Source organism: Procambarus clarkii, chromosome 41 (assembly GCF_040958095.1).
Source record: "Procambarus clarkii isolate CNS0578487 chromosome 41, FALCON_Pclarkii_2.0, whole genome shotgun sequence".
In the NCBI taxonomy this organism is placed as follows: Eukaryota; Metazoa; Arthropoda; class Malacostraca; order Decapoda; family Cambaridae; genus Procambarus; species Procambarus clarkii.
This window is the reverse complement of record NC_091190.1, coordinates 13,313,426-13,325,925: the sequence shown is the minus strand read 5'-3', so window position 1 is coordinate 13,325,925 and position 12,500 is coordinate 13,313,426. Positions and strand designations below refer to the sequence as shown.

The 12,500-nt window shown below is 44.4% G+C and overlaps 1 protein-coding gene across 2 annotated transcripts in view; it reads left to right on the top strand.

The window, feature by feature from the left end:
• The window catches only part of LOC123761043 (somatostatin receptor type 2), a 42,197-nt gene that overhangs the window by 23,848 nt on the left and 5,849 nt on the right, over positions 1-12,500 (top strand). For both annotated transcript variants that reach the window (XM_069339354.1, XM_069339355.1), the window contains 2 exons: positions 9,145-11,040; positions 12,193-12,500. The exon at positions 12,193-12,500 is cut by the window's right edge and continues 5,849 nt beyond it. In XM_069339354.1, the coding sequence (XP_069195455.1) occupies positions 9,722-10,981 (1,260 nt within the window). In that variant the 5' untranslated portion in view covers positions 9,145-9,721 and the 3' untranslated portion in view covers positions 10,982-11,040; positions 12,193-12,500. The remainder of the gene's footprint in view (positions 1-9,144; positions 11,041-12,192) is intronic.

Genomic DNA, 12,500 nt, shown 5'->3' with positions numbered 1-12,500 from the left:
GTGAGTACACTGAGATGAGTCTCAATGTGTCCCCTGACTCACCAGATGTGTGAGAACACTCAGACGAGTCTCAGTATCTCTGCCTGTGTCGTCCGCTGATCTTGTGAGCTAGGACACACAAGGCTGATCAGGTTAATATTGATTTGTCGCATTATTCACGATTCCTGGATCAGAACAGAGTGCAGAAGGCGGGAGGAGCACACGGGGACCCACAGGTGCATGTGTGTGTGTGTGCTCAACTACAGGGGCTTGCTAGGTGATCGCCAGCTCCTGGGCCCCCAGCCTTTCAGTCACTGGTCATTACTGCATCTTATCACAGACACTCAATCCGCAAATCTCAAAGTAAAGGAATTGACGACGTTCCGCTCTAGTATTCTGTTCCCATTACGCGACTTAATGGTCCACGACCAACCATTACACGATTTGATAACGGTCTACGACGGACCGAGACGTCGTCAATTGGTTTATTTTATGTTCCAATAACCAGTCACGATATTGTGACTTATTGTCTACTTATCGAAAGTACTCTTGAGAGTACGCATGGAGTTCGATTCATCCCTTCACTTTATAGGTTATCTTGAGGTTATCTTGAGATGATTTCGGGGCTTTTTAGTGTCCCCGCGGCCCGGTCCTCGACCAGGCCTCCACCCCTAGGAAGTAGCCCGTGACAGCTGACTAACACCCAGGTACCTATTTTACTGCTAGGTAACAGGGGCATAGGGTGAAAGAAGCTCTGCACTTTCTCACTACACTAACCCTAATGAAGTCCTACCTTGCATCTCTATGGTTCATCTGTGCCACGTTCCCACCCAGGCCCCTCTCGTTCTGCCCATCTAATGAGAAATATTTCTATTCTGTATCAATGCCTCTACGGATCTCATATGTCGTTATCATGGCACATTCCTCATATTTTGGAATAGGCAAAATGTGCCAAGATAAGCTTATCTTTTCCAGTGTCGTAAGATCTAGGCTCCTCAAGCTGTCTTGGTACAAGGGTTTCTAGTACTTGTCTAACAAAGCCCTCGAGAACTTAGCTAAAGGAGCCTTCCTAATACTACATACAATCAAAGTGAGACCAATTTTCTCCAGTATGGCGAGCGAGCATGGAAAACCTACCTTATAAAACACAATTATAAACCAGAAATGGGCAAAATATTATGCCACAAGGCTCGTTCATGAGCCACGAGGAACGACTAGGGGAACTACTCCTCGCCACACTGAGTGAAAGAAGAAACATGAGGGGGGGACATGATAACGACATACAAGATAATAAGATGACTTGACAAACTTGACCAAAGAGCACTGATTAACGCAAGGAATAGCGGAACGAGAGGTCATAGCTGGGAACTTAAACCAGATGCAATCACAGATACCTGTGAACAATGTGCTTCACAATAGACGGAATGAGATTGATGTGATTGATAGTAACTTATTTATTACAGTTTTAAATGTAAATATGATCAGAAAATTGAGAGAATAGTGTCACTGCATTAAGTTGACCAATCCTACATACTAGAAAATGAAGGGACGACGACGTTTCGGTCCGTTCCTGGACCATTCTCAAGTCGAATTGTGACATTCTCACAATCGACTTGAGAATGGTCCAGGACGGACCGAAACGTCGTCGTCCCTTCATTTTCTAGTGTGTGGATTGGTCAACATACTTCAGCCACGTTACTGTGACTCATCGCCTGCACTGCATTAAATTACAAGCAAGTTAGAGCGGCGGGGCTGAGGAGCTGACGCTCGACTCTGTAAGCACACATAGGTGGGCACGGCACGGTAAACATTTCCAATTTCGCCTGCGGGACGTTAAGATAAAAGTCTCATGTGATCTGGTCCAATATTTTATTGACCACTGTATAAAAACGAGAGGAAATTTGATTGTCTCACAGCTCCGTCAAGCGGAGAGTTCTGCAGGCTTGTGAGGTTGTGTAGACAGGTGTGTGGTGCGTTAGCAGGTGTGTGATGGAGAGTCGGTGGTGTGGAGTGTCGCCAGGTGTGTAAGGGAGAAACGGTAGCCGCCAAACACCCTGTTATGAATCAAAACCTCTCTACACACGACTCACAACTGATGAGGTTCGAATTGTTTTATCGAACAATGCCTCACTAATGACCTCTTTTCGGGTCCCAGCTCAGTAAATGCTTCACCCACGTACTACACATGCAAATATTTACCAATAGAACTTAAACACTTACCTAACCTTCGCCTAAATATAAATGTGCTAATATAAAATTAATTTACATTTGAGAAAATTCCTATTATGAATGAACAGTATGTTAAAAATTGTTGAATGTGCCTTTGGGGTCGGCCGCTGGATGGAATGAACACAGCCTGAGGACGGGTCGCCCTCATACTGCATATAGAAAACAACTGACAATAGAGAACTTGAGCAAAAAAATCTTCGTTTTTTCGTTGTGGTAAAATTTACTGATAAAAAGATTAAATTTAAAACTTCAAATATGTGTAATTACCTTCAATTACACTTAACCACCTAAAGTAACCTAACTATTTTGGTTATATATATCATACCAAGAACGACTGCTCTTTCTCTCTCCCTCTCTCTCTCTCTCTCTCTCTCTCTCTCGGAGAAAAATATATGCGGAAAAACCGTATATGAAAAATAGAGAATGCTAAACGTGTTTTCGGCTTAATTCCCCTTCATTAGAGCAAAATAGAATCTTTCTATTTGGCTTTGATGAAGGCGAATTGAGCCAAACACACGTTTAGCATTCTCTACTTCTCACATGTGGTTTTTTCATATACTTATATACTTAGATCAGCGTTTTTGTGATCGTTGATGCATTATATATATATATATATATATATATATATATATATATATATATATATATATATATATATATATATATATAGAGAGAGAGAGAGAGAGAGAGAGAGAGAGAGAGAGAGAGAGAGAGAGAGAGAGAGAGAGAGAGAGAGAGAGAGGCCCATGTGAACGAGGGGGCCCATGTGGGAGAGAGAGAGGGGGGCCCATGTGAGAGAGGGAGAGAGGGGGGCCCATGTGTGTGAGAGAGAGAGAAAGAGGGGGGAGGGTGGGGGCGGGGCTAACGAGGAACGAGAGGTGTGCCTCGTCTCATTTACATAAAAGTTGCTACTTACCTCACCTGAACATTACTTGCCTCAAGGGCCAGGGATGCGCGCCATCTTCTTAATGAACATATTTGCTTGCTTGTAAGCTACGGTGTGTTGTCTTAATTATCCTGCTTGTTTACCTGCTGCTGGCACGTCACTATCAACGCTGGGCACGTTACATTATCTATGCAATGTTCCTATTTTCTACTGACATGAACAAATCCACAAGGGCCGTGACGAGGATTCGAACCTGCGTCTGGGAGCATCCCCAGACACTGCCTTTATCGAGAGATTAAGTCTACTGATATTTTCATGTGTTGGGTTTGTGTTCTGTATGTAGCCACCCAGATGTGAGCACCTGACCGTGCTAAATAGTCCGTCATTATCTATCTTATTAGTTCCTCTGTGTATTTTGTATGGGGTTATCATGTCTCCCATTAACTCTTCTGTCTTTCAACGACTTAAGGCTCAATTCCCTCTAACCTTTCCTTGTAACTCATACCTTATATTTCTGGGCCTAATCTGGTGGCATACTTCTGAATCTACTCCAACTTCGTCTCGTGCTTGACTAGTTATGGACGCCACCCTGGAGTTTGTGTGTGTGTGTGTGTGTGTGTGTGTGTGTGTGTGTGTGTGTGTGCGTGCGTGCGTGCTTATGTGCTCAAGTTATCAACGTTCACGAATTCTCCACTACCAGCCCTGTTTCTTGTGTGTGTCACAGGTCGGGTCAGGAGCATGATGTTGACAGCTTACCGTGAGAGCCCTTGTGTCAGCCCTGCTGACTATGAGAGCCAGATATTCTTGAACACTAGTGTCTCCAGCCCGTTGTGTTTATGGCGGCTGCTGAAAGGGAAGGGAGATGGACGCTGATGAAGATGAGAGAGAGAGAGAGCAAAATTGGTAAAGATCAGGGAGATGGAAATTGGTGGAGAGGAGATAGATGGAGGCCGATAAAAAGAACCAATAAGGCACCCAACTGACGGGGGGAAAAATCCTTCCATACTGTGCAATAATAAATGATAAATCTGATATGCAAATTAATATTATCACGTACTATATATGTGTTGTTCCCGTTGTGGATAACAGTGAGCCTGCCAGACTTGTCGAGGACTCCCAGAGACAATGATGGCCGCCACAGGATGTGACACATAACATATATATAGCGAGATACGTGCAGTAATAGGATGGTGGAGTTGGATAGGTGTACAAGATGGCTGGCTTGGATGGAGGACTGGGATAAGGGAGCGCTAGGGATGGATAGCATAGGTTTATGACACTGGATTTTTTTTATATATTTTATTTTGTATTTAGTATACTTTTTGTACCTCAGACGTGGCAATATATTTCTTCAATGCTAACTAGCATATATACATTTTCTTGTCCCCACTATAAGGAGTGTTAGAGTAGCGTTTGACACCTATAGTACAGTGAGTTATTGGACAGTCAACCATAGCAGGTGAGTTGTGCTTTTACAAGCTCAAGTTATAACTTCATCACACACTACATGACTCTTGAATTAAATACCAGATCTTGGGTACACCTGTAGTAAATGATCCGAGTGTTCCAGTATTCAGACTCTATTTACAGAGGTTTGATTATCTTCACCAATTGAAGTCGGTCAATATGGGACATTCTGCCAATATAGTGCTCAAGGGAATGTTTTTTTCCGTTTCACAAATCTGGCACATGGTGAGAGAGAGAGAGAGAGAGAGAGAGAGAGAGAGAGAGAGAGAGAGAGAGAGAGAGAGAGAGAGAGAGAGCAGGGAAGAAGGTTAGTCTCAGTTGCTTTCCCATGTTTATAAACACAGACACTGGGTTGACGTACTACAGGCGGGACGCTGGTGTTCATCCTAGAGGCCGCCCTCCCTACCTTTCCCAGTATAGTGTGCTACTTATATCTCGGTCTCTCTTTCTCTCTCACTCTCTCTCATTCTCTCTGTCTCTAACACTCTCTCTTTATCTCTCTTGCTCAGTCGCTCTAAATTAAGATGGCCTTTCATAAGAGTATATTTTATGTAGCATCAGGTTACATCCATGGAGATACAAGTTTTACATGATTATAATCTGTTTATAGCTAGTGACGGCGGATAAGTTGTTAGGGGATGATTAAGCTGTCAGCGGCAGTGTTTTCAATAACCTAGAGCGCTCTAAGAATAGTTAACAGTTCAACTTATAACGTGGATGCCCAGTTGTTGCCTCCTACAGTCCCCTCGGTAGTTACGATCCGGCAGACGAACAACCACAGCACTTCTCTCTCTCTCTCTCTCCCAGTAGCTGTGTTGAGAGCTGTGTATGTGATGTTGCTTTCACTTTATTGAGTGCCTATGTGGCTTAAAGGAGCTTAATTTAGCAGCATTAAGCTTAGTATGGGGTTGTGTCGTGTGTGTGTGTACTCACATAATTGTACTCACTTAATTGTGCCTGCGGGGGTTGACCTCTGGCTCTTAGGTCCCGCCTCTCAACCGTCAATCAACGGGTGTACAGGTTCTTGAGCCTAATGGGCTCAGGAACTGTGTGTGTGTGTGTGTGTGTGTGTGATTAGTCTCACTGATGAGGTGATGTGGGCTACATAATGTTAAAAGGTATTATTTTCAAGGGTGGTGCTACATGTTTGTTAAACTTCTCAACAATTCGTACAATCTAAACATTTTAACATTAGTGACTGTTCTTTGAATCTATCTAAAGTAACTAATTACTTTGCGTGTGTGTGTTCTAACAATTTTCGTTACTACGCAATAGCTTAAGTTCCATCATAGAATTTTCTTCAATTACTCAATCTTGAATGATAGGTTTACCTTGCTGTTTTGTTTGATTGTGAGTTCGTTACTTTTTAACATAAAAGTATAATTCTGAGCGATTCATTTTGACTTTGTTCGAACCTACCTTTGCTATGATACCTGACTGTGGCCAGCATAATGTTGTGTATCAGAAATCTGATGTAAGCTAAGGACACCATTTTAAATTTTGCCCCGGAGGGCGAGTATATTGGGCAGCGTCACTCCTCCTGTGAGTGCATACACCGCCATAGCAGCATGTACAACAACAACAATCCCCTAATAGGAAGAAAACTCGCTGGAAGAAAACTCGCTGGAAGAAAACCCGCTGGAAGAAAACTCGCTGGAAGAAAACTCGCTGGAAGAAAACCCGCATCCTAACTCTTGTTCCCAGACGCAGCTGGGACTTGCTTCAGGGTCTTAAGTGAACAGATGCTCATCCCTTGTTTGACAACGGATTGATATCTTCCACCCCTCAAGTTTACGTTATCCTGCAGCGTGCAAAGTGGGGGGAATCGTTTGATGACAGTGTTTGTTTTAGACCAAGTGTGCTTTCCTAGCGTAAACGATGTGGGACTTATGCCTCCGTATTGAAGGCTCTATACCTAACTACAGTTCTGAGAGCCGAATCTCTCATTAAATTGTTGATCCAATTTTTTTTATTCACATTTAGTTACAAGATATTAAGATTCCAAGGTATTAGTCAACAGGTATGTTATTAACCTTAAGTTGTATTTTTTGGTATACTTTTATAATTATCAATATGCCTGTTAAACGCCTTGGTTTTCTCAGTTAAGCTACTGATGTTCTTTCGGCGGACCTGCTGGGAGTGATTTCATGCAGTTACACTTCATTAGCACAGTAAACAAATTGGGATTTAAGACTTTACTTTAAGGAGCGCCAAGTTTCCTGAAAACTATGTAGCCTTGAAATTTGCAAAGGGCGTTTCGTTGGAAAGATCATTCTTGTATTCATTGTAGACGTTAACTACATTTATCTAGTTTAGCAGATTAATATAATAATACGTCACCCTTTAGTTAAAGCCTTTTTCAAATTAATAAATGTTATTATTAATGTCGTTAATTTGTGTCTTCACTCACCATCGACCGCGAGAAAGGTTGTGATTGTATACGTAACTCACCAGGAGCAATACCTGTATTGCTCCTGGTGATCCCGACCTCACCAGGAGCAGTGCTGAAGCTCCTACTGAAGACTGCCTGTCGCTCATACTCATTATGTGGTATATGACCTTCAATATGTTGTTTGTGCTTCAAGCTTGAATGGTCCCCAAGTCATGCTGTTTGTATAACATAAAATTTATTATAGGATTTCTATCTTGGAATATTCAATATATATTCTCCCTTGTGTTGGCCGGTAGCATATTGTATGTCAAGAGACGTGAGCGCACTAATAAATAATAACACTATAACCGTGTTTATTGTTGACATGAATGAAATATATCAACGGATGAAAGGGCATAACACAAGGGGATGTAAATAGATTTTTAAATATATCTTGACAGAATAGAACACAAAACAATGGATATAAATTGGATAAGTTTAGATTCAAGACAGACCTTCGTAAATACTGGTTTGGAAACCGTGTTATTTGTGGAACAGTTTTCCGGGTAACACAATAGGCGGTGGATCCCTTGATTGCTTCAAGCGTAGGTTAGACATATATATATATGAATGAGTTGGGATGGATTTAAATAGGAACTGGGTCGTATAGGTCAGAAGACCTTCTACAGTTTCCTTATTATATTTGTATCATCTTAACTGTATATGAAAGGTATTTGCGTCTCCTTACCTATCATTTTAGTGATACTTCTCATGACCTTGCTCGAGGGACTCTACTGGCTGAGACCATTAACCAAATTTACAATCAAATTAACCAAGAGCGACGATCTCGCTGCATGCAGGTCGGTGTTCAATCCCCCGACCGTCCAAGTGGTTGAGCACCATTCCTTCCCCCCCCCCACCGACCCATCCCAAATCCTTATCCTGCCCCCTTCCAAGTGCTATATAGTCGTAATGGCTTGGCGCTCTCCCCTGACAGTTCCCTCCCCCCTCCAGCGAGCGAAGGTCTAGAGAGTGTTAACATTAGAGTTGCTCTCGAGTTTTTGATAAAGTTAACCTCACATGGTAAAGGTTAACATTCAGTCAGGCACTGTTGTGGACTCGCTCTCATCCTCACTGTGTTCTGCGCTTATGGGGGATCAAAGTTCAGACGGGCAGACGTCTAGTTATTACAACCAACAACATAGCTGGTGAGCCAAGTTATTATAACCAACAACCGGGCTGGTGAGTCAAGTTATTATAACCAGCAACAGGGGTAGTGAGCCAAGTTATTATAACCAGCAACAGGGCTGGTGAGTCAAGTCATTATAGCCAACAACCGGGCTGGTGATTCAGGCTATTATCGGGGCCTGCTAGTCTTCTATAATCAGCTCAGGCAACATACATTTTTAACTGGCAAAGCTCTGTAGCGAAATGGGTCTTGAGAGACAAGTGAAGGGGTGTGGAGTGCCAGGAAGAGTGGGGAAGGGGTGATGAGTGAAAGTGAGAGGGGGAAATGGGTGTGGAGTACGAGACAGATGGGAAGGTGCAAATGGTAACAAGACAGAGAATGGGAGAAGTGAACTGCTGACCAAGGGATGAGGGGGATCAGTATAGATGTGTGAAAGAAGGTAAAAGAAAGGAAGGAGCAGAAGGTGGGTAAATGAAGAAGTATTGGAGACAAAGCAAAAATAATGCGAATTTAGGGAACGATGAACGAGGGAAACAGTTAAAAACAAAGGAAGGAGAAGAGAGGTAGGGAAGCAGAGATGAAAGGTAAGAAAATGGGAGAAATACGGGTCTGGAAGGAAAGGTAGGGGAGGGGACTTAGGAAGAGAGAGGAATAAAGAGGCAGACGTAGGAGAGAAGGGAAATAAAACAATAAAGATGAAGAGGCGCATCGTGGGATAAGGTCAGCCTTACCCCCCCCCCTCACCCCCCCATGGTAATGGTGTTGGATTAAAGGTGGAACCTTCAGCTTGCTCCCTGGTTCTCTGTTTTGTGAGCGGGAGGTGACGATGCACCCACAGCCGACAGAATTCACCACCCAAGCAACCGACCACCCATACAACTGGCCACCCACACAATCTACCACCCATGCAATCACCCTCATAACCATATTCCATCCTATGAACACTCTCCATCAACCGCCCGGTATTAACAACCGAACCCGAGTCCTCCGATGCTGTATACTTAGTTGTTTGTCCTTTTCCAGGATGTTCCAGCGAAGACAGTTCATGCCGTAGTGGATGATGGACGTTTCCAGACACCTGGAGCTCACCCTGCGTCCAGAAGTAGTGTGAGGAAGCTCGAAGAAGCCTCTTGAATCCTTCAGGAAGAGTTTCCGGAGCGTAAGGAGCAAGTTGAGAGAGAGAGAGAGAGAGAGAGAGAGAGAGAGAGAGAGAGAGAGAGAGAGAGAGAGAGAGAGAGAGAGAGAGAGAGAGAGAGAGAGAGAGAGAGAGAGAGAGAGAGAGAGCGAGCGTACTTCACCTAGGTATAGGGATGTGGGTGAGGAGAAAATATTCCCTCACATGACATCTCTGGTGTCATATACCCGCCCTTATTGGTGGTGAAGACATTGTGAAGTAGTCATTTTTGTCTAATTTCACATCAATAAAATTTTTTAGTACATCATTGAATTTAGTTATCAAAGATGAATTAAGAATGCCATTTGACTCCCCTTAGTCATGGCAAGACTAGCAGACCTGGTTCTTTTTATGGGGCGACTCCAATATGACATTTCCTGCGTCACAACGTCGGTAGGAGACTGGAGTACATACCTCAAGTGAGCCATGTACCGTGGAACAAACACCATGAACGCGACGCTGTTCCTGGATTACGACGGAGGCGACTCCTTCCCCCTGAACTGCTCGTACCTGAACGTGAGCGACTCGGAGGCGGCGCAGAACTGCTCGCTGGGGGTGTTCTCCGGCGAGGTCTCCCCCATCCACATGGTGGCCAACATCGTCATGCAGACGTGCTACGCCGTGGCCTTCCTGGTGGGGCTGTGCGGCAACACCCTCGTCATCTACGTCGTCACCAGGTTCTCCAAGATGCAGACGGTCACCAACCTCTACATCGTCAACCTGGCCATCGCCGACGAGCTCTTCGTGGTTGGGATCCCGTTCCTGATGATCACGTCGGTGCTGGGCTACTGGGCCTTCGGCACCTTCATGTGCAAGCTGTACATGATCACGACGTCGCTCAACCAGTTCACCAGCTCGCTCTTCCTGACCATCATGAGCGCCGACCGGTACATCGCCGTCTGCCACCCCATCAGCTCCCCCAAGTTCCGGACGCCCATGATCTCCAAGCTGGTGTCCCTGACGGCCTGGACCACCTCGGCCCTCATGATCGTCCCGGTCTTCATGTACTCCAACACGCTCGAGTACAACGACCTCGTCAACTGCAACATATTCTGGCCCGACAGTTTCGGCATCAGCGGCCAGTTCGTCTTCACGCTCTACTCCTTCGTCCTGGCCTTCGGGATCCCCCTCGTCCTCATCTTCATCTTCTACGCGCTGGTGCTGCAGAAACTAAAGTCCGTGGGACCCAAGACCCGGTCCAAAGAGAAGAAGAAGAGCCACAGGAAGGTGACGAAGATGGTGCTGACGGTGATCTCCGTGTACGTCATGTGCTGGCTGCCGTACTGGGTGCTGCAGCTGGCGCTCATCTTCAGTCCCCCGGGCGAGGGCCAGAGTCCCTTCATGGTCATCCTCTTCCTCATCTCCTCCTGCCTCTCCTACATCAACTCCGCCATCAACCCCATCCTCTACGCCTTCCTCAGCGAGAACTTCAAGAAGAGCTTCATGAAGGCGTGCATCTGCGCCACCAGGAAGGACGCTAACAGCTCCCTGGCGGTCGAGAACTCGGTCTTCCCGCGCCGTCGAGGGCCGAAGAGCACCAAAGCTCGTGAAATGGAGTCGAACGACGTGTTTACGACGCAGTGCACGAGGGAGGAGTCTACCACCGCCATGACCATGACCACCAGGTCCACCGCCAGCCAGGTGCCTAAGGAAAACGGAGCGGAGATTCCCACCTCTCAGTTCTGAAGATATCGATGACTCCACAGCTGCCGCCACTGTAGCAGACGTCTCTCCCGCCTCATCAGGTAAGGAGTCATGGTGTGACTGATGGGGCTCTGAGGCCACACTTTCACTACAAGGGTCACACAATGTGGTATAAGTGTGTGTGTGTGTGTGTTTGTGATAAGCTTGAAATTACATTATTCCACTTTTTGGATTTGTTTCTAGTATCTCTGTATGTGTATAAACGAAAAATGTCTACCTATGTCTGTCTGTCTGGTGAGGTTGGCCAGATGCTTAGAGCTAGCCTCAACCAACTTTGCAGGGTGTCTGGTCTTTGTCCGGGGATGGTCATAGGCGGGTCAGGGTCGAGCTCCATGTCCACTTGCTCTTGCATGAAATTGCAAATTACACTAATTTCCAGTCTTACTTAATATGAAACTAACTTCACTTGCATGGTATTTTCAACATGATTAAATTTTAATTTCTCTTATGCATTGATGAAAACAGTATTTAGTGAAAATGGTTAGTGATGAACATAGTGTGTAGTTAAGATGGTTGTAGTGTGAAGATAGTGTGATTAAGATGGTTACAGTGAAGTTAGTGTGTGTGATAAAGATGGTTACAGTGAAAATAGTGTGTGATAAAGATGGTTACAGTGAAGTTAGTGTGATAAAGATGGTTACAGTGATGAATATAGTGATAAAGATGGAAGACAGTGTGTAGTGTAGATGGTTACAGTGATGACTTGGAGCTAACCCTCAGCCAATGTTTCATAGTCATGTCTGTTAGCCTCTTGCCCAAAATGGCTAGGTCGGGGTTGGCATAATTGAATCCAGTAATACGTAACACTCTCAAAGCAACTCCCACGACGAATCTTGCTCTATCATTCTCTTTGACTGAAATTCTACCCTTTAATTTATTATAACAAATACACTGATAACGCAAAAAAAAAAATCCTAATACTTACCCTTAAAAATCCCGAATAAACTTTTGTGACATGTTTTTCCTTAGATTTTCTTAGTTCAGATATTCACGATAGTGAAAATTCAGAGAGACGGAGAGGCATCCGGACTCTGCAGGGTAGCCCTTCAAGTTATATTATGTATGAACGTCTTGCAAGAAGTCCATATATAATACAACGTCGTTCTTCACATCAATTTCAAGTTGAGTATTAGCGTGTGTCCGTGTACAAACTGAGTGCTAATGTTACATTTACTGTCTTATCTCTTCCCTAGGCGGGGTCCAGGAGCTGTGCAACGGTATGCAGCGCCTTCATCTACGCTGGTTCCTCTGAGCTTGGACTCATCTTCTCTGGAAAGGTGATAGATGATTCAAGATTATCTATGATCTAATAAATGCCAAAGGGAAGTCTAAGAAGCTCCGTTTCTGTCTCTCTCAACATGAAAAAGAGTCAGTGGAGTTCTGAATTTTTATTTTTTAAAGGATGTCGGTATTCGCCTCCTACGGAAAGTGAAAAGTGGAGTCCACATGTAAAGGATTTCGGAAAATGCCAAATGACACATTGAATCTTCTTTTATAATAT